The 22,561-nt window shown below is 37.1% G+C and overlaps 1 protein-coding gene across 2 annotated transcripts in view; it reads left to right on the top strand.

The window, feature by feature from the left end:
• NEK10 (NIMA related kinase 10) overlaps window positions 1-22,561 on the top strand; it is a 292,923-nt gene that overhangs the window by 172,545 nt on the left and 97,817 nt on the right. For both annotated transcript variants that reach the window (XM_043886665.1, XM_043886664.1), the window contains one exon: window positions 825-1,038. In XM_043886665.1, the coding sequence (XP_043742600.1) occupies window positions 825-1,038 (214 nt within the window). The remainder of the gene's footprint in view (window positions 1-824; window positions 1,039-22,561) is intronic.

Below are 22,561 nucleotides of genomic sequence, written 5' to 3'. Positions count from 1 at the left end.
TTCTTTATTGTCTGAGTCACCAGGGAAGCCCCTATGTAAAGCTAGAGCCTTTGAATTAAAAAATAGACAAATATTGTGGTGAGTGCCAGAAATTTTTAAATTATACTAATCAGTGATCTTGACAATTTGTTCCACGGGCAGCTAGAATAACCTCTACTACTGTTTAGCTGTGATAGAAACAGTTCTCCCATTAGTATGCTGGTTGATATTTCTTGCCTCCAAAATCTGAGAAAGTTTTTAGCGTGTGATGTGTCAAATTGTCTACAGTTAAAAATTATGACATACAGCTTAAACTTCAAATAAAATGCAACTGGGTTGCATTTTATTTTTATAGTTTCATGCTTTGTAAGACTCTCATTAATCAAGTTGTGTTGATCTTGCTCCTATACAGCTGGTAAAGTCCAGTAAGTTGCCACCTCCCAGAATCTTTCCTTCCTTTTGGTGCATCAAGTGTGGTATTCAGGTCCTATTTTATTAGGATGCCTCTTTGTTTCATTGCCCAGTGAGTAGGGGTGGTTTTAGAGGAGAATCACTTACATAGAAGAAGCAGACCCCACCCACCCATCCTGGAACTGGGAGCAACTTCCAACACAGTCTGGAACCCTTGCCCATGAGCCAGCCTGCAAAGTGAATAGTACCGCTTCCTCTCCTCCCCAGATTTTCCAAGTGTCTTTTGAGAAGTCTTGGTTTCAGAAGTATTCTTGAAGTTCATCTTGTCCATGTTCTCTTGGGTGCAAGCACCACGGGGGACACAGAGCAGAATTTAACCTGTGGCCTGGTCCTGACTTTGACTAGAGCGCTGTGATGAGCTTATCTTTCCTTAGATGCCTCACTCCAGATGCAGAAACCCGTCCAGATATTGTAGAAGTCAGCTCCATGATATCAGATATCATGATGAAGTATGTAGACAATTTATCCACATCCCAACTGGCCTTGGAGAAGAAGCTGGAACGGGAACGGAGGCGCACACAGAGGTATTTTATGGAAGCCAACCGGAACGCAATCACATGTCAGCAGGAGCCGACTCTGCTGTCTCAGGTAAATGGGATTCTTTCAGTGTCTTCAGGATGAATTCTGATAGGTGTCTGAGGCTGTTCATGCTTGTCTTAAGGAAAATTCATCTTAAGTTAGAAAAATATTAATTGCTGCATGTAATATTTCACTGTTATAATGACATATTTTTATCCATTCTGATATCTTAAAATTAAGTCAATAAAATTGAATTCCAAAGAACTAATCCATAATTTGTTGTATATTATAACACCAGGGGTATCAAAAAGATAACTTAGAAATTGTTTGAATTTATAATATGGCTGCTGCTGCTGCTAAGTTGCTTTAGTCATGTCCAACTCTGTGTGACCCCATAGACAGCAGCCTACCAGGCTTCTCTGTCCCTGGGATTCTCCAGGCAAGAACACTGGAGTGGGTTGCCATTTCCTTCTCCAATGCATGAAAGTGAAAAGTGAAAGTGAAGTCACTCAGTCAGTGTCTGACTCTTGGCGACCCCATGTACTGCAGCCTACCAGGCTCCTTCGCCCATGGGATTTTCCAGGCAAGAGTACTGGAGTGGGTTGCCATTGCCTTCTCTATTATAGTATGGATCTTTGTATAAATAGCAGTGACTGCTTTTATTTAATTTTTTCAGCAATTTGGATTTACAGATAGAAATATTGTATGCAAGTTTAGGAAAGGAAATAACATTCACCTTGAATTTTTTTTATTAGTCTTTGTAATTGATTTCATTTCTATTCATAGTGGTAATAATTTTGCCATGGTACAAATTAGAATATGTGCTTTTAATTTTTCTTGGCAGTAACCTTTAAATTAACTGGATCTTTCAGTTTATTTCTGAGTATAACTGGAATAGGGATGTCAGAGGCACACATTTCCACAGGTGCATGTGGTGGAGCCTGTGACACTCTTGTTGTTTTTGTTCTCTGCCTTTGTTATGTTCTATGACTTACCTTTCACTCACACTCTGGGCTCCATGAAAGCAGGGATTCACTAAGAGGCCCTTCAGCTATCAATATTCTCCTTTAACCCTTCCTGGAGCTGGGCCTGGCATGGCAGGGTGATAAAGCCCATCCTTGATAAGGATATCAGGTCATTAAATTCCTTTCCAGGATCCTAAGGACCAATTGTGCCTTGGCTGGGAAAACTGTATAAGAAGTTAGTCTCCAGGAAGAGCCAGTTTTGGCTTCTTAAATATCAGCATTTGCAGCAAACTTTCTTTTTATTTATTTATTTATTTTTTTCAGTGGGTTTTGTCATACATTGACATGAATCAGCAATAGATTTACACGTATTCCCCATCCCGATCCCCCCTCCCACCTCCCTCTCCACCCGATTCCTCTGGGTCTTCCTAGTGCACCAGGTTCGAGCACTTGTCTCATGCATCCCACCTGGGCTGGTGACCTGTTTCACCATAGATAATATACATGCTGTTCTTTCGCAACATCCCACCCTCACCTTCTCCCACAGAGTTCTTTTTTCTAAACTTTCTTTTTTAAGAAGGAAAGCAATACTATTTGGTGGCTTTATCTTGGCATATTTGGAATCCAGAAATTAAAGATTTGATATAGTTTTGGTGAGGTATTTTGGATTTTATTTATTTATTTATTTTTATTACAATCATGCCTTTTATTTCACTTTTCATTTTTTTTAAATTAGGGTATAATTGATTTATAATATATGTTGCTTTAAGGTGTGTAGCATAGTGGTTTAGACTTTTTCCAATTTTACTCCATTTAAAGTTATTATAAAATATTGGTTATATTCTCAGTGCTATAAATAACATGCTGTATATTATTTATTTTATACCTAGTAGTTTGTATCTCCCAATTCCCTACCCCTGTCTTTCCCCCTCCCTTTCATCTCCCTACCAGAAACCACTCATTTGTTCTCTATATCTGTGGGTCTATTTGTTTTATTTTATGTATTTGTTATTTTATTTTTTTAAGATTTCATGTATAAGTGATATCATGCAGTATTTTCTTTCTTTGACTTATTTCACTAAGCACAATGCCCTCCAGGTCTATCCATTTGATTGAAGAGAGCAAAATATCTTTTTTATGACTGAGTAGTAATCTATTGTGTATATGTGTGCCACATCTTCTTTATACTATTCTGAATATGTTTTCTTCTAGAAAATTTGTCAATTCTAGTCTAATATTTAGGCCTTTAATCCATTTTAATGTTGTTTTTCTATATGCTGTGAGGAAATGTTCTAATTTTATTCTTTTACATCTAGCTGTCCAGTATTCCTAGCACCTGTTATTGAAGAGACTTTTCCCCATTGTATATTCTTCCCACCTTTGTTGTATATTAATAGACAGGAAATTCATGGGTTTATTCCAGGCTCTCTATTCTGATCTATTGATCTATGTATCTGTTTTTGTGCCAGTGCCATACTGTATTGATGATTGTAGCTTTGTAATATAATCTGAAGATACCTCAAGCTCTAATGTTTTTCTCAAGATTGCTTTGTCTGTTTGAGACCTTTTGGGTTTCCATACACACTTAAGAATTTTTTCTACACCTATGAAAAACACCACTGGTATTTCGATAGGGATTGCATTTAATCTATACATTGTCAAGATCATTTTTATGATGTTAATTCTTCTAATCCATGGACAGAGTATACCTTGTCATCTTTTTTGTCCTCATGGTTCAGGCGGTAAATAATCCACAAGCAATGCAGGAGACTTGGGTTTGATCCCTCATATGGGAAGACCCCCTGGAGAAGGGAATGGCAACCCACTCCAGTATTCTTGCCTGCTGAATTCCATGGACAGAGGAACCTGGTGGGTTATGACCATGGGGTTGCAAAAGGTTGGACATGACTGAGTGACTAACACTTTGGTTTTCATTTTCAGCTTGTTTCATCAGTGTCGTGGAGTTTTCTAATTCAATTCTTTGACCTTCTTAATTAAATTTATTCCTAGGTATTTATTCTTTTTGACGAATGGTACGTGGAGTTGTTTTCTTCATTTCTCTTTCTGATAGTTTATTCTTAATCTGTAGAAATGTGACAATTTTCTGTATACTAGCTTTGTGTCCTGAAACTCTACTGAATTCATCGATGAGTTATAGTAGTTTTTCTGGTACCGCCTTAAGATTTCAATGTTTAGTATTATGTCATCTCCAAGTGACAGTTTTACTGCTTCCTTTTCAATTTGGGTTCTGTTTGCTTCTTTTTCTTATCTGATTGCTGTGGCTTGGACTTTCAATGTTATACTGAGAAAAAGGGACAAGATTGGGCACCCTTGTCTTATCCCTGATCTCAGAGGAAATGCTTTCAGTTTTCCACTGTATAGTAGGATGCTAGCTGTGGGTTTATCATATATGGCCTTTATTATGATGAGGTATGTTCCCTCTATACCCACTTTGTGGAGAGTTTTTATTATAAAGGGATATTGAATTTCCCCCCAAACTTGTTCTGTATCTATTGAATTGATCATATGATTTTTATTCTTCAGCTTTTTTTCCCTTAAAGGTAGAGTTGTTTTGCAATATTGTGATAGTTTCTGGCATATAGCAAGGTGATTCAGTTTTTGTATATATATGTTACTCTTTATCAGATTCTATTTCACTATGTTATTCTAAGATATTAAATGTAGTTCCCTCTGCTATAACTAAGTCCTGGTTGTTTTTCCGTTTTATATACAGTAGTGTGTTTCTGTTCATCCCAAACTCCTAGTTTATCCCTTTCCCCTTTGGTAGCCATAAGTTTGTTTTCTGTGTCTTTGAGTCTGTTTTGTAAATGAGTTCATCTGTGTCATATTTTTTAGATTCCACATGTAAGTGATATAATGTGATATTTGTCTTTCTGTGTCTGACTTACTTCACTTAGTATGATAATCTCTGGGTTCATTCTTGTTGCAAATTGCAGTCTTTTATTTCTTTATTATTTCTTTTTTTTTTTTTATTAGTTGGAGGCTAATTACTTCACAACATTTCAGTGGGTTTTGTCATACATTGACATGAATCAGCCATGGATTTACACGTATTCCCCATCCCGATCCCCCCTCCCACCTCCCTCTCCACCCGATTCATCTGGGTCTTCCCAGTGCACCAGGCCTGAGCACTTGTCTCATGCATCCCACCTGGGCTGGTGATCTGTTTCACCATAGATAGTATACATGCTGTTCTTTTCAAATATCCCACCCTCACATTCTCCCACAGAGTTCAAAAGTCTGTTTTGTATTTCTGTGTCTCTTTTTCTGTTTTGCATATAGGGTTATCGTTACCATCTTTCTAAATTCCATATATATGTGTTAGTATGCTGTAATGTTCTTTATCTTTCTGGCTTACTTCACTCTGTATAAGGGGCTCCAGCTTCATCCATCTCATTAGGACTGGTTCAAATGAATTCTTTTTAATGGCTGAGTAATATTCCATGGTGTATATGTACCAAAGCTTCCTTATCCATTCATCTGCTGATGGGAGTCTAGGTTGCTTCCATGTCCTGGCTATTATAAACAGTGCTGCGATGAACATTGGGGTGCACATGTCTCTCTCAGATCTGGTTTCCTCAGTGTGTATGCCCAGAAGTGGGATTGCTGGGTCATATGGCAGTTCTATTTCCAGTTTTTTAAGAGATCTCCACACTGTTTTCCATAGCGGCTGTACTAGTTTGCATTCCCACCAACAGTGTAAGAGGGTTCCCTTTTCTCCACACCCTCTCCAGCATTTATTGCTTGTAGACTTTTGGATAGCAGCCATCCTGACTGGCGTGTAATGGTACCTCATTGTGGTTTTGATTTGCATTTCTCTAATAATGAGTGATGTTGAGCATCTTTTCATGTGTTTGTTAGCCATCTGTATGTCTTCTTTGGAGAAATGTCTGTTTAGTTCCTTGGCCCATTTTTTGATTGGGTCATTTATTTTTCTGGAATTGAGCTGCAGGAGTTGCTTGTATATTTTTGAGATTAATCCTTTGTCTGTTTCTTCATTTGCTATTATTTTCTCCCAATCTGACGGCTGTCTTTTCACCTTACTTATAGTTTCCTTTGTAGTGCAAAAGCTTTTAAGTTTCATTAGATCCCATTTGTTTAGTTTTGCTTTTATTTCCAATATTCTGGGAGGTGGGTCATAGAGGATCTTGCTGTGGTTTATGTCGGAGAGTGTTTTGCCTATGTTCTCCTCCAGGAGTTTTATAGTGTCTGGTCTTACATTTAGATCTTTAATCCATTTTGAGTTTATTTTTGTGTATGGTGTTAGAAAGTGTTCTAGTTTCATTCTTTCACAAGTGGTTGACCAGTTTTCCCAGCACCACTTGTTAAAGAGGTTGTCTTTTTTCCATTGTATATCCTTGCCTCCTTTGTCAAAGATAAGGTGTCCATAGGTTCGTGGATTTATCTCTGGGCTTTCTATTCTGTTCCATTGGTCTATATTTCTGTCTTTGTGCCAGTACCACACTGTCTTGATGACTGTGGCTTTGTAGTAGAGTCTGAAGTCAGGCAGGTTGATTCCTCCAGTTCCATTCTTCCTTTTCAAGATTACTTTGGCTATTCGAGGTTTTTTGTATTTCCATACAAATTGTGAAATTCTTTGGTCTAGTTCTGTGAAAAATACCGTTGGTAGCTTGATAGGGATTGCATTGAATCTATAGATTGCTTTGGGTAGAATAGCCATTTTGACAATATTGATTCTTCCAATCCATGAACACGGTATGTTTCTCCATCTGTTTGTGTCCTCTTTGATTTCTTTCATCAGTGTTTTATAGTTTTCTATGTATAGGTCTTTTGTTTCTTTAGGTAGATATACTCCTAAGTATTTTATTCTTTTTGTTGCAATGGTGAATGGTATTGTTTCCTTAATTTCTCTTTCTGTTCTCTCATTGTTAGTGTATAGGAATGCACGAGATTTCTGTGTGTTAATTTTATATCCTGCAACTTTACTATATTCATTGATTAGCTCTAGTAATTTTCTGGAAGAGTCTTTAGGGTTTTCTATGTAGAAGATCATGTCATCTGCAAACAGCGAGAGTTTCACTTCTTCTTTTCCTATCTGGATTCCTTTTACTTCTTTTTCTGCTCTGATTGCTGTGGCCAAAACTTCCAACACTATGTTGAATAGTAGTGGTGAGAGTGGGCAGCCTTGTCTTGTTCCTGATTTCAGGAGAAATGCTTTCAATTTTTCACCATTGAGGGTGATGCTTGCTGTGGGTTTGTCATATATAGCTTTTATTATGTTGAGGTATGTTCCTTCTATTCCTGCTTTCTGGAGAGTTTTAATCATAAATGAGTGTTGAATTTTGTCAAAGGCTTTCTCTGCATCTATTGAGATAATCATATGGTTTTTATCTTTCAATTTGTTAATGTGGTGTATTACATTGATTGATTTGTAGATATTAAAGAATCCTTGCATTCCTGGGATAAAGCCCACTTGGTCATGGTGTATGATTTTTTTAATATGTTGTTGGATTCTGTTTGCTAGAATTTTGTTAAGGATTTTTGCATTCTTTATTATTTCTGGGAAATATTTCGCATACACTGTGTCTTCTTTATCCCTTCATCTGTTGATGAACATGTAGGTTGCTTCCATGTCTTGGCTATTGTAAATAGCACTTCTATGAACATAGGGGTGCGTGTGTCTTTTCAAATTAGAGTTTTCTTTGTATATATGCCCAGGAGTGGGATCATATGGCAACTCTCTTTATAAAAGTGTTTTGAGGAACTTCCTTACTATTTTTTAAGTATCTGCATGAATTTACATTCCAACCAACAGTGTATGAGGATTCCCTTTTCTCCATACCCTCTCTAGCACTTATTATTTATGGACTTTTGAAGATGACCATTCTGACTGGTGTGAAGTGATACCTCACTGTAGTTTTGATTTGCATTTTTCGAATAATAAGCAATATTGATCATCATTTCATGTGTCTTTTGGCCATCTGTAAGTCTTTTTGGAGAAATGTCAATTTAGGTCTGCCCATTTATGATTGGGTTGTTTGTTTTTTGGTTATTGATCTATATGACCTATTTGTATATTTTGGAAATTATTTCCTTGTCTGTTATATCATTTGCAAATATTTTCTCTCAGTCTACAGGTTGTCCTTTTGTTTCTTTTGATGTAAAAGCTTATGTTTAATTAGGTCCCATTTGTATATTTTTGTTTTTATTTCCTTTGCCTTAAGAGACATATCCAAAAAATATTGGTACAATTTATGTCATAGTGTTCTGCTGTGTTATCTTCTAGGGGTTTTATGGTGTCATGTCTTATAATTAAGTCCTTAAGTCATTTTGAGTTTATTACTGTTTGCAGTTTGAGGGTGTGTTCTAAGTTCATTTATTTACTATTTATTACTATTTATGTAGCTATTCAGCTTTCCCAACACAACTTTCTTTTCTCTGTTTTATTTTCTTGCCTCCTTTGTTGAAGATTAATTGACCATAAGTATGTGGGTTTATTTCTGAGTTTGCTTTTGTTCCACTGATCTTTATGTCTTTACCATATTGTTTTGTTTGCTGTTAACTTTGTAGTATTTTCTGTAGGTTGGGAGGTTATGTCTCAAGCTTTCTTCTTTTTACCTCAGGATTACTTTGGCAATTATGGGTCTTTTTGTGGTTCCATATAATTTTTATTTATTTATTTATATTAGTTGGAGAGAATTAGTTTACAATATTGTAGTGTTTTTTTGCCATACATTGATATGAATCAGCCATGGATTTACGTGTGTTCCCCATCCTGAACCCCCCTCCCACCTCTCTCCCCATCCCATCCCTCTGGGTCATCCTAGTGCACCAGCCCTGAGCACTTGTCTGATGCATCAAACCTGGACTGGCGATCTGTTTCACAGTTGATAATACACATGTTTCAATGCTATTCTCTCAGATCATCCCACCCTCGCCTTCTCCCACAGAGTCCAAAAGTCTGTTCTGTACATCTGTGTCTCTTTTTCTGTTTTGCATATAAGGTTATCATTACCATCTTTCTAAATTCCATATATATATCTGTTAGTATGCTGTATTGGTGTTTTTCTTTCTGGTTACTTCACTCTGTATAATGGGCTCTAGTTTCATCCGCCTCATTAGAATTGATTTAAATGAATTCTTTTTAATGGCTGACTAATATTCCGTGGTGTATATGTACCACAGCGTTCTTATCCATTCATCTGCTGATGGGCATCTAGGTTGCTTCCATGTCCTGGCTAATATAAACAGTGCTGTGATGAACATTGGGGTACATGTGTCTCTTTCAGTTCTGGTTTCCTCAGTGTGTATGCCCAGAAGTGGGATTGCTGGGTCATATGGCAGTTCTATTTCCATTTTTTTAAGCAATCTCCACACTGTTCGTCATAGTGGCTGTACTAGTTTGCATTCCCACCAACAGTGTAAGAGGGTTCCCTTTTCTCCACACCCTCTCCAGCATTTATTGCTTGTAGACTTTTGGATAGCAGCCATCCTGACTGGTGTGTAATGGTACCTCATTGTGGTTTTGATTTGCATTTCTCTAATAATGAGTGATGTTGAGCACCTTTTCATGTGTTTGTTAGCCATCTGTATGTCTTCTTTGGAGAAATGTCTGTTTAGTTCTTTGGCCCAGTTTTTGATTGGGTCATTTATTTTTCTGGAATTGAGCTTCAGGAGTTGCTTGTATATTTTTGAGATTAATCCTTTGTCTGTTTCTTCATTTGCTATTATTTTCTCCCAATCTGAGGGCTGTCTTTTCACCTTACTTATAGTTTCCTTTGTTGTGCAAAAGCTTTTAAGTTTCATTAGATCCCATTTGTTTAGTTTTGCTTTTATTTCCAATATTCTGGGAGGTGGGTCATAGAGGATCTTGCTGTGATTTATGTCAGAGAGTGTTTTGCCTATGTTCTCCTCTAGAAGTTTTATAGTTTCTGGTCTTACATTTAGATCTTTAATCCATTTTGAGTTTATTTTTGTGTATGGTGTTAGAAAGGGTTCTAGTTTCATTCTTTTCCCAGCACCACTTGTTAAAGAGGTTGTCTTTTCTCCATTGAATATTCTTCTTCCTTTGTCAAAGATAAGGTGTCCATAGGTTCGTGGATTTATCTCTGGGCTTTCTATTCTGTTCCATTGATCTATATTTCTGTCTTTGTGCCAGTACCATACTGTCTTGATGACTGTGGCTTTGTAGTAGAGCTTGAAGTCAGGCAGGTTGATTCCTCCAGTTCCATTCTTCTTTCTCAATACTTTGGCTATTCGAGGTTTTTTGTATTTCCATACAAGTTGTGATGTTATTTGTTCTAGTTCTGTGAAAAATACCGTTGGTAGCTTGATAGGGATTGCATTGAATCTATCGATTGCTTTGGGTAGTATAGCCATTTTGACAATATTGATTCTTCCAATCCATGAACATGCTATATTTCTCCATCTATTTGTGTCCTCTTTGATTTCTTTCATCAGTGTTTTATAGTTTTCTATATACAGGTCTTTTGTTTCTTTAGGTAGATATATTCTAAGTATTTTATTCTTTTCATTGCAATGGTGAATGGTATTGTGTCCTTAATTTCTCTTTCTGTTTTCTCATTGCTAGTGTATAGGAATGCAAGGGATTTCTGTGTGTTAATTTTATACCCTGCAACTTTACTATATTCATTGATTAGCTCTAGCAATTTTCTGGTAGAGTCTTCATGGTTTTCTCTGTAGAGGATCATGTCATCTGCAAACAGTGAGAGTTTTACTTCTTCTTTTCCTAATCTGATTCCTTTTATTTCTTTTTCTACTGTGATTGCTATGGCCAACACTTCCAAAACTATGTTGAATAGTAGTGGTGAGAGTGGGCACCCTTGTCTTATTCCTGATTTCAAGAGAAATGCTTTGAACATTTCACCATTGAGGGTGATGCTTGCTGTGGGTTTGTCATATATAGCTTTTATTATGTTGAGGTATGTTCCTTCTATTCCTGCTTTCTGGAGAGTTTTAATCATAAATGGGTGTTGAATTTTGTCAAAGGCTTTCTCTGCATCTATTGAAATAATCATATGGTTTTTATCTTTCAATTTGTTAATGTGGTGTATTACATTGATTGATTTCTGGATATTAAAGAATCCTTGCATTCCTGGGATAAAGCCCACTTGGTCATGATGTATGATCTTTTTAATATGTTGTTGGATTCTGTTTGCTAGAATTTTGTTAAGGATTTTTGCATCTATGTTCATCAGTGATATTGGCCTGTGGTTTTTCTTTTTTTGTGGCATCCTTGTCTGGTTTTGGTATTAGGGTGATGGTGGCCTCATAGAATGAGTTTGGAAGTTTACCTTCATCTGCAATTTTCTGGAAGAGTTTGAGTAAGATTGGTGTTAGCTCTTCTCTAAATTTTTGGTAGAATTCAGCTGTGAAGTCATCTGGTCCTGGGCTTTTATTTGTTGGATGATTTCTGATTACAGTTTTGATTTCGGTGCTTGTGATGGGTCTGTTAAGATCTATTACTTCCTGGTTCAGTTTTGGAAAGTTATGCTTTTCTAAGAATTTGTCCATTTCTTCCAAGTTGTTCATTTTTTGGCATATAGCTGCTGGTAGTCGTCTCTTATGATCCTTTGTATTTCAGTGTTGTCTATTGTGATCTCTCCATTTTCATTTCTAATTTTGTTAATTTTTTTCTTCTCCCTAATGGTTTGTCAATTTATTTATCTTTTCAAAAAACCAGCTTTTAGTTTTGTTGATTTTTGCTATGGTCTCTTTTGTGTCTTTTGCATTTATTTCTGCCCTAATTTTTAAGATTTATTTCCTTCTACTAACCCTGGGGTTCTTCATTTCTTCCTTCTCTAGTTGCTTTAGATGTACAGTTAGGTTATTTATTGACTTTTTCTTGTTTCTTGAAGTAAGCCTGTAATGCTATGAACCTTCCTCTTAGCATTGCTTTTACAGTGTTCTGTAGGTTTTGGGTGGTTTCGTTTTCATTTTCATTCATTTCTATGCATATTTTGATTACTTTTTTGATTTCTTCTATGATTTGTTCGTTATTCAGAAGCATGTTATTTAGCCTCCATATGTTGGAATTTTTAATATTTTTTTTCCTGTAATTGAGATCTAATCTTACTGCATTGTGGTCAGAAAAGATGACTGGAATGATTTCAGTTTTTTTGAATTTACGAAGACTAGATTTATGGCCCAGGATGTGATCTATTCTGGAGAAGGTTCCATGTGCACTTTAGAAAAAGGTGAAATTTATTGTTTTTGGGTGAAATGTCCTATAGATATCAATTAGGTGTAGCTGGCCCATTGTGTCATTTAAAGTTTGTGTTTCCTTGTTGATTTTCTGTTTAGTTGATCTATCCATAGGTGTGAGTGGGGTATTAAAGTCTCCCACTATTATTGTGTTATTGTTAATTTCCCCTTTCATACTTGTTAGCATTTGCCTTACATATTGCGGTGCTCCTATGTTGGGTGCATATATATTTATAATTGTTATATCTTCTTCTTGGATTGATCCTTTGATCATTATGCAGTGTCCTTCTTTGTCTCTTTTCACAGCCTTTAACTTGAAGTCTATTTTATCTGATATGAGTATTGCGACTCCTGCTTTCTTTTGGTCTCCATTTGCATGAAATATTTTTTTCCAGCCCTTCACTTTCAGTCTGTATGTGTCCCTTGTTTTCAGGTGGGTCTCTTGTAGACAGCATATATAGGGGTCTTATTTTTGTATCCATTCAGCCAGTCTTTGCCTTTTGGTTGGGGCATTCAACCCATTTACATTTAAGGTAATTATTGATAAGTATGGTCCCATTGCCATTTACTTTGTTTTTTTTCATAGGTTAATTTTTTCTCTCTCTCTCTCTCTCTTGCTATCCCACAGTTTAGGTTGCTATCTCATGTTAGCTCCCTCAGATTGCGCTCAGGGCATTCAGGCCCAGTCTTTACCCTAAGCAATGCTGCCTGCTCCTCTCTGTTCAGCCCCCACTGGCTGGTGGTGGATGCAAGCATCTGGGGTAGTTTTCTGCTGGAAGTTGCCTTTAGGCATGTCATCTGTGGGTTTTATTTATTTATTTTTCCTCCTGGTTAGGTTGCCCTCCGAGATTCAAAAACTTCCCCCAGACCTGCCGGTGAGAGGGTTTCCTGGTGTTTGGAAGCTTCCTCTATTAAGACTCCCTTCCTGGAACAGATCTCCTTCCCTCACTCTTTTGTCTCTCTTTTTATCTTTTGTATTTTGTCCTACCTCCTTTCAAAGACAATGGGCTGCTTTTCTGGGTGCCTGATGTCCTCTGCCAGCGTTCAGAATTTGTTTTGTGGAGTTTCCTCAGCGTTCGAATGTTCTTTTGATGAATTTGTGGGGGAGAAAGTGGTCTCCCTGTCCTATTCCTCCACCATCTTAACTCCCTCTATATAATTTTTAAGATTATTTGTTTTAGTTCTGTGAAAAATGTCATGGGTAATTTAATAGAGATTGCATTAAATTTGTAGATTGTTTTGGGTAGTATGGCCATCTTAACAATATTAATTCTTATAATCCAAGATCATGCAATATCTTTCCATTTCTTTGAATCATCTTCAATTTCCTTTATCAATGTTTAATAGTTTTCAATGTATAAGTCTTTCACCTGGTTGGTCAGGTTTATCCCTAAGTGGTTTTTTTTTTTCCCCCCCTTTGGCACAATTTAAAAAGAGATAAAAAAAAAGACTGTCTTCTGATATTTTATTGTTAGTGAAAAGAAATGCAACCAATTTCTGTATGTTAATCTTGTACCTCAATAACTTGCTGAATTCATTTATCAGTTCCAGGAAATTTTGTGTGGAATTTTTAGGGTTTTCTATAGATAGCATCATATTATCTGCATATAATGACAGTTTTACTTCTTTCCTTCCTATTTGGATGACTTTAATTTCTTTGTCTTGTCTGACTGCTGTGGCATTTCATATGTTGAATAGAAGTCATGAGAGTGGTCATCCTTGTTCCCTGAATTTAGTGGAAAGGCTTTCAACTTTTCACCATTGAATATTTTGTTGACTATAAGTTTGTAATATATAGCTTTTATTATGCTGAATTATGTTACCTCTATCCAGTTGGGACATGAGTTTGAGAAAGCTATGGGAGTTGGTGATGGACAGGGAAGCCTGGCGTGCTGCAGTCCATGGGGTCACAAAGAGTTGGATACGACTTAGTGACTGAATGGAACTAATTTTAACTCTATATCCACTTTGGTCAGACTATTTTTTTATGAATGGATGTTGAATTTTATCAAAGGTCTTTTTGTTTGTTTGTTTTAAAAAATTAATTTATTTTAATTGGAGGCTACTTTACAATATTGTAGTGGTTTTTGCCATACATTGACATGGATCAGCCATAGGTGTACATGTGTCCCCATCCTGAACCCCCCTCCCACCCCCCTCCCCACCCCATCCCTCAGGGTCATCCCAGTGCACCAGTTCTGAGCACCCTGTCTCATGCATCAAACCTGGACTGGCGATCTGTTTCACATATGGTAATATACATGTTTCAGTGCTACTCTCTCAAGTCATCCCACCTTTGCCTTCTCCCACAGAGTCCAAAAGACTGTTCTATACATCTGTGTCTCTTTTGCTGTCTTGCATATAGGGTTATTGTTACCATCTTTCTAAATTCCATATATATATGTTAATATGCTGTATTGGTGTTTTTCTTTCTGACTTACTTCACTCTGTATAATAGGCTCCAGTTTCATCCACCTCATTAGAACTGATTCAAATGCATTCTTTTTAATGGCTGAGTAATATTCCATTGTGTATATGTACCACAGCTTCCTTATCCATTCATCTGCTGATGGACATCTAGGTTGCTTCCATGTCCTGGCTATTGTGAACAGTGCTGTGATGAACATTGGGGTGCACGTGTCTCTTTCAATTCTGGTTTCCTTGGTGTGTATGCCCAGCAGTGGAATTCCTGGGTCATATGGCAGTTCTATTTCCAGTTTTTTAAGGAATCTCCACACTGTTCTCCATAGTGGATGTACTAGTTTGCATTCCCACCAACAGTGTAAGAGGGTTCCCTTTTCTCTACACCCTCTCCAGCATTTATTGCTTGTAGACTTTTGAATAGCAGCCATTCTGACCGGCATTAGATGGTACCTCATTGTGATTTTGATTTGCATTTCTCTGATAATGAATGATGTTTATCAAAGGTTTTTACTGCATCTATGGGGCTTAGTGGTAAAGAACCCGCTGCCAATGCAGGAGACACAAAAGATGTGGTTTTGATCACTGGGTCAGGAAAATCCCCTAGAGGAGGACATGGCAACCCACTCCAGTATTCTTGCCTGGGAAATCCTGTGGACAAAGGAGCCTGGCATGCTATAGTCCATAGCATCGCAAAGAGTTGGATGTGACTAAACAACTTAACATGCATGCACATTGAAATGATCATATTTTTTTCAATTTTCTTTGGTTGATATGGTGTATCACATTGATTGATTTGCATATGTGGAACCATCTTTGAGACCCTGAGATGAATCCAGCTTGATCATGGTGTATGAAAAGGGATTTCTATGTGTTATATTTGCTTTGCTAATATTTTGTTGAGGATTTTTGCATTTATATTAATCAAAGATATTGGCCTGTAATTTTCTTTTTTTGGCAGTGTCTGTTTTTAGTATCAGTGTTAAGGTGACTTCATAGAGTAACCTTGTGAGTGTTCCCTTCTTTTCAAACTTTAAAAAATTTTTAATTAATTTATTTCCTTTTGGCAGCACTGAGTCTTTGTTGCAGTGCATAGGCTCTTTGTTGCTGCACAGGGGTCTTCTGTAGGTGTAGCAAGCAGGGTTTACTTTCTAGTTGCAGTGCGTGGGTATCTCATTGTGGCAGCTTCTCTTGTTGCAGAGCATGGGCTCTAGGTGCAAGGGCTTTAGTAGCTGTGGCACATGGGCTCAGTTGCCCTGCAGTATGTGGGATCCTAGTTCCCACACCAAGAATCAGACCCAGGTCCCCTGCATTGGCAGGTGGACTCTCAACCTCTGGACCACCAGAGAAGTCCCCTTTTTTTCAGTCTTTTGGAAAAGTTTGAGAATTGGTATATATTCTTTTTTGTATATTTATAGAATTCCCTGGTGAAGTGATCTGGTCCAGGACTTTTGTTTGCAGGGAGTTTCTTATTACAGATTCTATTTCACTTACAGTGATTGGTCTGTTCAATCCATTTCTTCCTGATTCAGTTTTGACAGGCTGTATGTTCCTAGAAACTTATCCATTTCTTCTGGATTGTCCAATTTGTTGGCATATAATTGTTCATAACATTGTTTCTTTCTAATTTTTTGTCTTGTATTTCTGTGGAATTGCTTGTTATTTCTTTACTTTCATTTCTTTTTTTTTTTTTTTTTTTTGAGGGGAGTGGTGCACTGTCTTTTCTTCTTGGTGAATTCTTCACTTTGATAATGTGGTGTTTCACAGTGATTAATTTGTGGATATTGAACCATTTCTGCATCCTGGATATGAATCCCGCTTGATGAAGATATATGATACTTTTAATGCATTGTTGAATATGATTTGCTAATATTTGGTTGAGGATTTTAGCATTTATGTTTATCAGTGACATTGGTAAGTAGTCTTTTTTTTTTTTCTTTCTTCCGTTTTTTAATTAATTAATTAATTAATTTATTTATTATTATTATTTTTTTTTCCAGTGGGTTTTGTCATACATTGATATGAACCAGCCATGGATTTACATGTATTCCCAATCCCGATCCCCCCTCCCACCTCCCTCTCCACCCGATTCCTCTGGGTCTTCCCAGTGCACCAGGCCCGAGCACTTGTCTCATGCATCCCACCTGGGCTGGTGATCTGTTTCACCATAGATAGTATACACGCTGTTCTTTTGAAATATCCCACCCTCACATTCTCCCACAAAGTTCAAAAGTCTGTTCTGTACATCTGTGTCTCTTTTTCTGTTTTGCATATAGGGTTATCGTTATCACCTTTCTAAATTCCATATATATGTGTTAGTATGCTGTAATGTTCTTTATCTTTCTGGCTTACTTCACTCTGTATAATGGGCTCCAGCTTCATCCATCTCATTAGGACTGGTTCAAATGAATTCTTTTAATGGCTGAGTAATATTCCATGGTGTATATGTACCACAGCTTCCTTATCCATTCGTCTGCTGATGGGCATCTAGGTTGCTTCCATGTCCTGGCTATTATAAACAGTGCTGCGATGAACATTGGGGTGCACGTGTCTCTTTCAGATCTGGTTTCCTCAGTGTGTATGCCCAGAAGTGGTATTGCTGGGTCATATGGCAGTTCTATTTCCAGTTTTTTAAGAAATCTCCACACTGTTTTCCATAGCGGCTGTACTAGTTTGCATTCCCACCAACAGTGTAAGAGGGTTCCCTTTTCTCCACACCCTCTCCAGCATTTATTGCTTGTAGACTTTTGGATAGCAGCCATCCTGACTGGCGTGTAATGGTACCTCATTGTGGTTTTGATTTGCATTTCTCTAATAATGAGTGATGTTGAGCACCTTTTCATGTGTTTGTTAGCCATCTGTATGTCTTCTTTGGAGAAATGTCTGTTTAGTTCTCTGGCCCATTTTTTGATTGGGTCATTTATTTTTCTGGAATTGAGCTTCAGGAGTTGCTTGTATATTTTTGAGATTAATCCTTTGTCTGTTGCTTCATTTGCTATTATTTTCTCCCAATCTGACGGCTGTCTTTTCACCATACTTATAGTTTCTTTTGTAGTGCAAAAGCTTTTAAGTTTCATTAGATCCCATTTGTTTAGTTTTGCTTTTATTTCCAATATTCTGGGAGGTGGGTCATAGAGGATCTTGCTGTGGTTTATGTCGGAGAGTGTTTTGCCTATGTTCTCCTCCAGGAGTTTTATAGTTTCTGGTCTTACATTTAGATCTTTAATCCATTTTGAGTTTATTTTTGTGTATGGTGTTAGAAAGTGTTCTAGTTTCATTCTTTTGCAAGTGGTTGACCAGTTTTCCCAGCACCACTTGTTAAAGAGGTTGTCTTTTTTCCATTGTATATCCTTGCCTCCTTTGTCAAAGATAAGGTGTCTATAGGTTCGTGGATTTATCTCTGGGCTTTCTATTCTGTTCCATTGGTCTATATTTCTGTCTTTGTGCCAGTACCACACTGTCTTGATGACTGTGGCTTTGTAGTAGAGTCTGAAGTCAGGCAGGTTGATTCCTCCAGTTCCATTCTTCTTTTTCAAGATTACTTTGGCTATTCGAGGTTTTTTGTATTTCCATACAAATTGTGAAATTCTTTGGTCTAGTTCTGTGAAAAATATCGTTGGTAGCTTGATAGGGATTGCATTGAATCTATAGATTGCTTTGGGTAGAATAGCCATTTTGACAATATTGATTCTTCCAATCCATGAACACGGTATGTTTCTCCATCTGTTTGTGTCCTCTTTGATTTCTTTCATCAGTGTTTTATAGTTTTCTATGTATAGGTCTTTTGTTTCTTTAGGTAGATATACTCCTAAGTATTTTATTCTTTTTGTTGCAATGGTGAATGGTATTGTTTCCTTAATTTCTCTTTCTGTTTTTTCATTGTTAGTATATAGGAATGCAAGGGATTTCTGTGTGTTAATTTTATATCCTGCAACTTTACTATATTCACTGATTAGTTCTAGTAATTTTCTGGTAGAGTCTTTAGGGTCTTCTATATAGAGGATCATGTCATCTGCAAACAGTGAGAGTTTCACTTCTTCTTTTCCTATCTGGATTCCTTTTACTTCTTTTTCTGCTCTGATTGCTGTGGCCAAAACTTCAACACTATGTTGAACAGTAGTGGTGAGAGTGGGCACCCTTGTCTTGTTCCTGATTTCAGGGGAAATGCTTTCAATTTTTCACCATTGAGGGTGATGCTTGCTGTGGGTTTGTCATATATAGCTTTTATTATGTTGAGGTATGTTCCTTCTATTCCTGCTTTTTGGAGAGTTTTAATCATAAATGAGTGTTGAATTTTGTCAAAGGCTTTCTCTGCATCTATTGAGATAATCATATGGTTTTTATCTTTCAATTTGTTAATGTGGTGTATTACATTGATTGATTTGCGGATATTGAAGAATCCTTGCATTCCTGGGATAAAGCCCACTTGGTCATGGTGTATGATTTTTTTAATATGTTGTTGGATTCTGTTTGCTAGAATTTTGTTAAGGATTTTTGCATCTATGTTCATCAGTGATATTGGCCTGTAGTTTTCTCTTTTTGTGGCATCTTTGTCTGGTTTTGGAATTAGGGTGATGGTGGCCTCATAGAATGAGTTTGGAAGCTTACCTTCTTCTGCAATTTTCTGGAAGAGTTTGAGTAAGATAGGTGTTAGCTTTTCTCTAAATTTTTGGTAGAATTCAGCTGTGAAGCCATCTGGTCCTGAGCTTTTGTTTGCTGGAAGATTTTTGATGACAGTTTCGATTTCCTTGCTTGTGATGGGTCTGTTAAGATCTTCTATTTCTTCCTGGTTCAGTTTTGGAAAGTTATACTTTTGTAAGAATTTGTCCATTTCATCCAAGTTGTCCATTTTATTGGCATAGAGCTGCTGGTAGTAGTCTCTTATGATCCTTTGTATTTCAGTGTTGTCTGTTGTGATCTCTCCATTTTCATTTCTAATTTTGTTAATTTGGTTTTTCTCTCTTTGTTTCATAATGAGTCTTGCTAATGGTTTGTCAATTTTGTTTATTTTTTCAAAAAACCAGCTTTTAGCTTTGTTGATTTTTGCTATGGTCTCTTTAGTTTCTTTTGCATTTATTTCTGCCCTAATTTTTAAGATTTCTTTCCTTCTGCTAACTCTGGGGTTCTTCTTTTCTTCCTTCTCTAATTGCTTTACGTGTAGAGTTAGGTTATTTATTTGGCTTTTTTCTTGTTTCTTGATGTAAGCCTGTAATGCTATGAACCTTCCCCTTAGCACTGCTTTTACAGTGTCCCATAGGTTTAGGGTTGTTGTGTTTTCATTTTCATTCATTTCTATACATATTTTGATTTCTTTTTTGATTTCTTCTATGATTTGTTGGTTATTCAGAAGCATGTTATTTAGCCTCCATATGTTTGAAGTTTTAACAATTTTTTTCCTGTAATTGAGATCTAATCTTACTGCACTGTGGTCAGAAAAGATGACTGGAATGATTTCAATTTTTTTGAATTTTCCAAGACCAGATTTATGGCCCAGGATGTGATCTATTCTGGAGAAGGTTCCATGTGCACTTGAGAAAAAGGTGAAGTTGATTGTTTTGGGGTGATATGTCCTATAGATATCAATTAGGTCTAGCTGGTCCATTGTGTCATTCAAGGTTTGTGTTTCCTTGTTAATTTTCTGTTTAGTTGATCTATCCATAGTTGTGAGTGCGGTATTAAAGTCTCCCACTATTATTGTGTTACTATTAATTTCCTCTTTCATACTCGTTAGCGTTTGCCGTACATATTGCGGTGCTCCTATGTTGGGTGCATATATATTTATAATTGTTATATCTTCTTCTTGGATTGATCCTTTGATCATTATGTAGTGTCCTTCTTTGTCTCTTTTCACATCCTTTATTTGAAAGTCTATTTTCTCTGATATGAGTATTGCGACTCCTGCTTTCTTTTGGTCTCCATTTGTGTGAAATATTTTTTTCCAGCCCTTCACTTTTAGTCTGTATGTGTCTCTTGTTTTGAGGTGGGTCTCTTGTGGACAGCATATATAGGGGTCTTGTCTTTGTATCCATTCAGCCAATCTTTGTCTTTTGGTTGGGGCATTCAACCCATTTACATTTAGGGTAATTATTGATAGGTGTGGTCCCGTTGCCGTTTACTTTGTTGTTTTGGGTTCACGTTTATACAACCTTTCTGCATTTCCTGTCTAGAGAAGATCCTTTAGCATTTGTTGAAGAGCTGGTTTGGTGGTGCTGAATTCTCTCAGCTTTTGCTTATCTGTAAAGCTTTTGAATTCTCCTTCATATCTGAATGAGATCCTTGCTGGATACAGTAATCTAGGTTGTTGTTTATTCTCTTTCATTACTTTCAGTACGTCCTGCCATTCCCTTCTGGCCTGGAGGGTTTCTATTGATAGATCAGCTGTTATCCTTATGGGGATCCCTTTGTGTGTTATTTGTTGTTTCTCCCTTGCTGCTTTTAATATTTGTTCTTTGTGTTTGATCTTTGTTAATTTGATTAATATGTGTCTTGGGGTGTTTCGCCTCGGGTTTATCCTGTTTGGGACTCTCTGGGTTTCTTGGATTTGGGTGGCTATTTCCTTCCCCATTTTAGGGAAGTTTTCAGCTATTATCTCCTCGAGTATTTTCTCATGGCCTTTCTTTTTGTCTTCTTCTTCTGGAACTCCTATGATTCGAATATTGGGGCGTTTCACAGTGTCCCAGAGGTTCCTGAGATTTTCCTCATTTCTTTTGATCCTTTTTTCTTTTTTCCTCTCTGCTTCATTTATTTCCACCATTTTATCTTCTACCTCACTTATCCTATCTTCTGCCTCCGTTATTCTACTCTTGGTTCCCTCCAAAGTGTTTTTGATCTCATTCATTGCATTATTCATTTTTAATTGACTCTTTTTTATTTCTTCTAGGTCTTTATTAAACAGTTCTTGAATCTTTTCAATCTTTATTTCCAGGCTATTTATCTGTAACTCCATTTTGTTTTCAAGATTTTGGATCATTTTTATTATCATTATTCTAAATTCTTTTTCAGGTAGATTCCCTATCTCCTCCTCTTTTGTTTGACTTGGTGGGCATTTTTCATGTTCCTTTACCTGTTGGGTATTTCTTTGCCTTTTCATCTTGTTTAGATTGCTGTATTTGGAGTGGGCTTTCTGTATTCTGGAGGTCTGTGGTTCCTTTTTATTGTGGAGGTTTTTCCCAGTGGGTGGGGTTAGACGATTGGCTTGTCAAGATTTCCTGGTTAGGGGAGCTTGCGTCAGTGTTCTGGTGCGTGGAACTTGATTTCTTCTCTTTGGAGAGCAATGGAGTGCCCAGTAATGAGTTTTGAGATGGGTCTATGTGTTAGGTGTGTCCTTGGGCAGCCTGTATGTTGATGTTCAGGGCTATGTTCCTGTGTTGCTGGAGAATTTGCTTGGTATGTCTTGCTCTAAAACTTATTGGCTCTTGGGTGGTGGTTGGTTTCAGTGTAGGTATGGAGGCTTTTGAACGGTCACTTATTAGTTAAAGTTCCATGTAGTCAGGAGTTTTCTGGTGTTCTCAGGTTTTGGGCTTAAGTCTCCTGCCTCTGGATTTCAGTTTTATTCTTCCTGTAGTCTCAGGACTTCTCCAACTATGCAGCCCTCCTTTCGAAGACAATGGGCTGCTTTTCTGGGCGCCTGATGACCTCAGCTAGTGATCCGAAGTTGTTTTGCGAAGTTTGCTCTGCGTTCAGTTATTCTTTTGATGAATTTGTAGGAGAGAAAGTGGTCTCCCCGTCCTACTCCTCCGCCATCTTGGCTCCTCCCCCTCGGTAAGTAGTCTTTTTAATTATATCTTTGTCTGGCTTTGATATGAGTGTGATACTTGCCTTATAGAATATTTAGAAGCATTTATTCCTCTGTAATTTTTTGGAATAGTTTGTGAAAGATAGGTGTTAACTTTTTAAAAAAGGTTTTGTGGCATTCACCTGTGAAGCATCTGGACCTGGACATTTTACTTGTTGGGTTTTTTATTACTATTTTAAGTTCATTACTGGTAATTGATCTATTA

The sequence above is a fragment of the Cervus elaphus genome, chromosome 24 (assembly GCF_910594005.1).
Source record: "Cervus elaphus chromosome 24, mCerEla1.1, whole genome shotgun sequence".
In the NCBI taxonomy this organism is placed as follows: Eukaryota; Metazoa; Chordata; class Mammalia; order Artiodactyla; family Cervidae; genus Cervus; species Cervus elaphus.
This window is presented reverse-complemented; position numbering and strand designations above follow the sequence as displayed.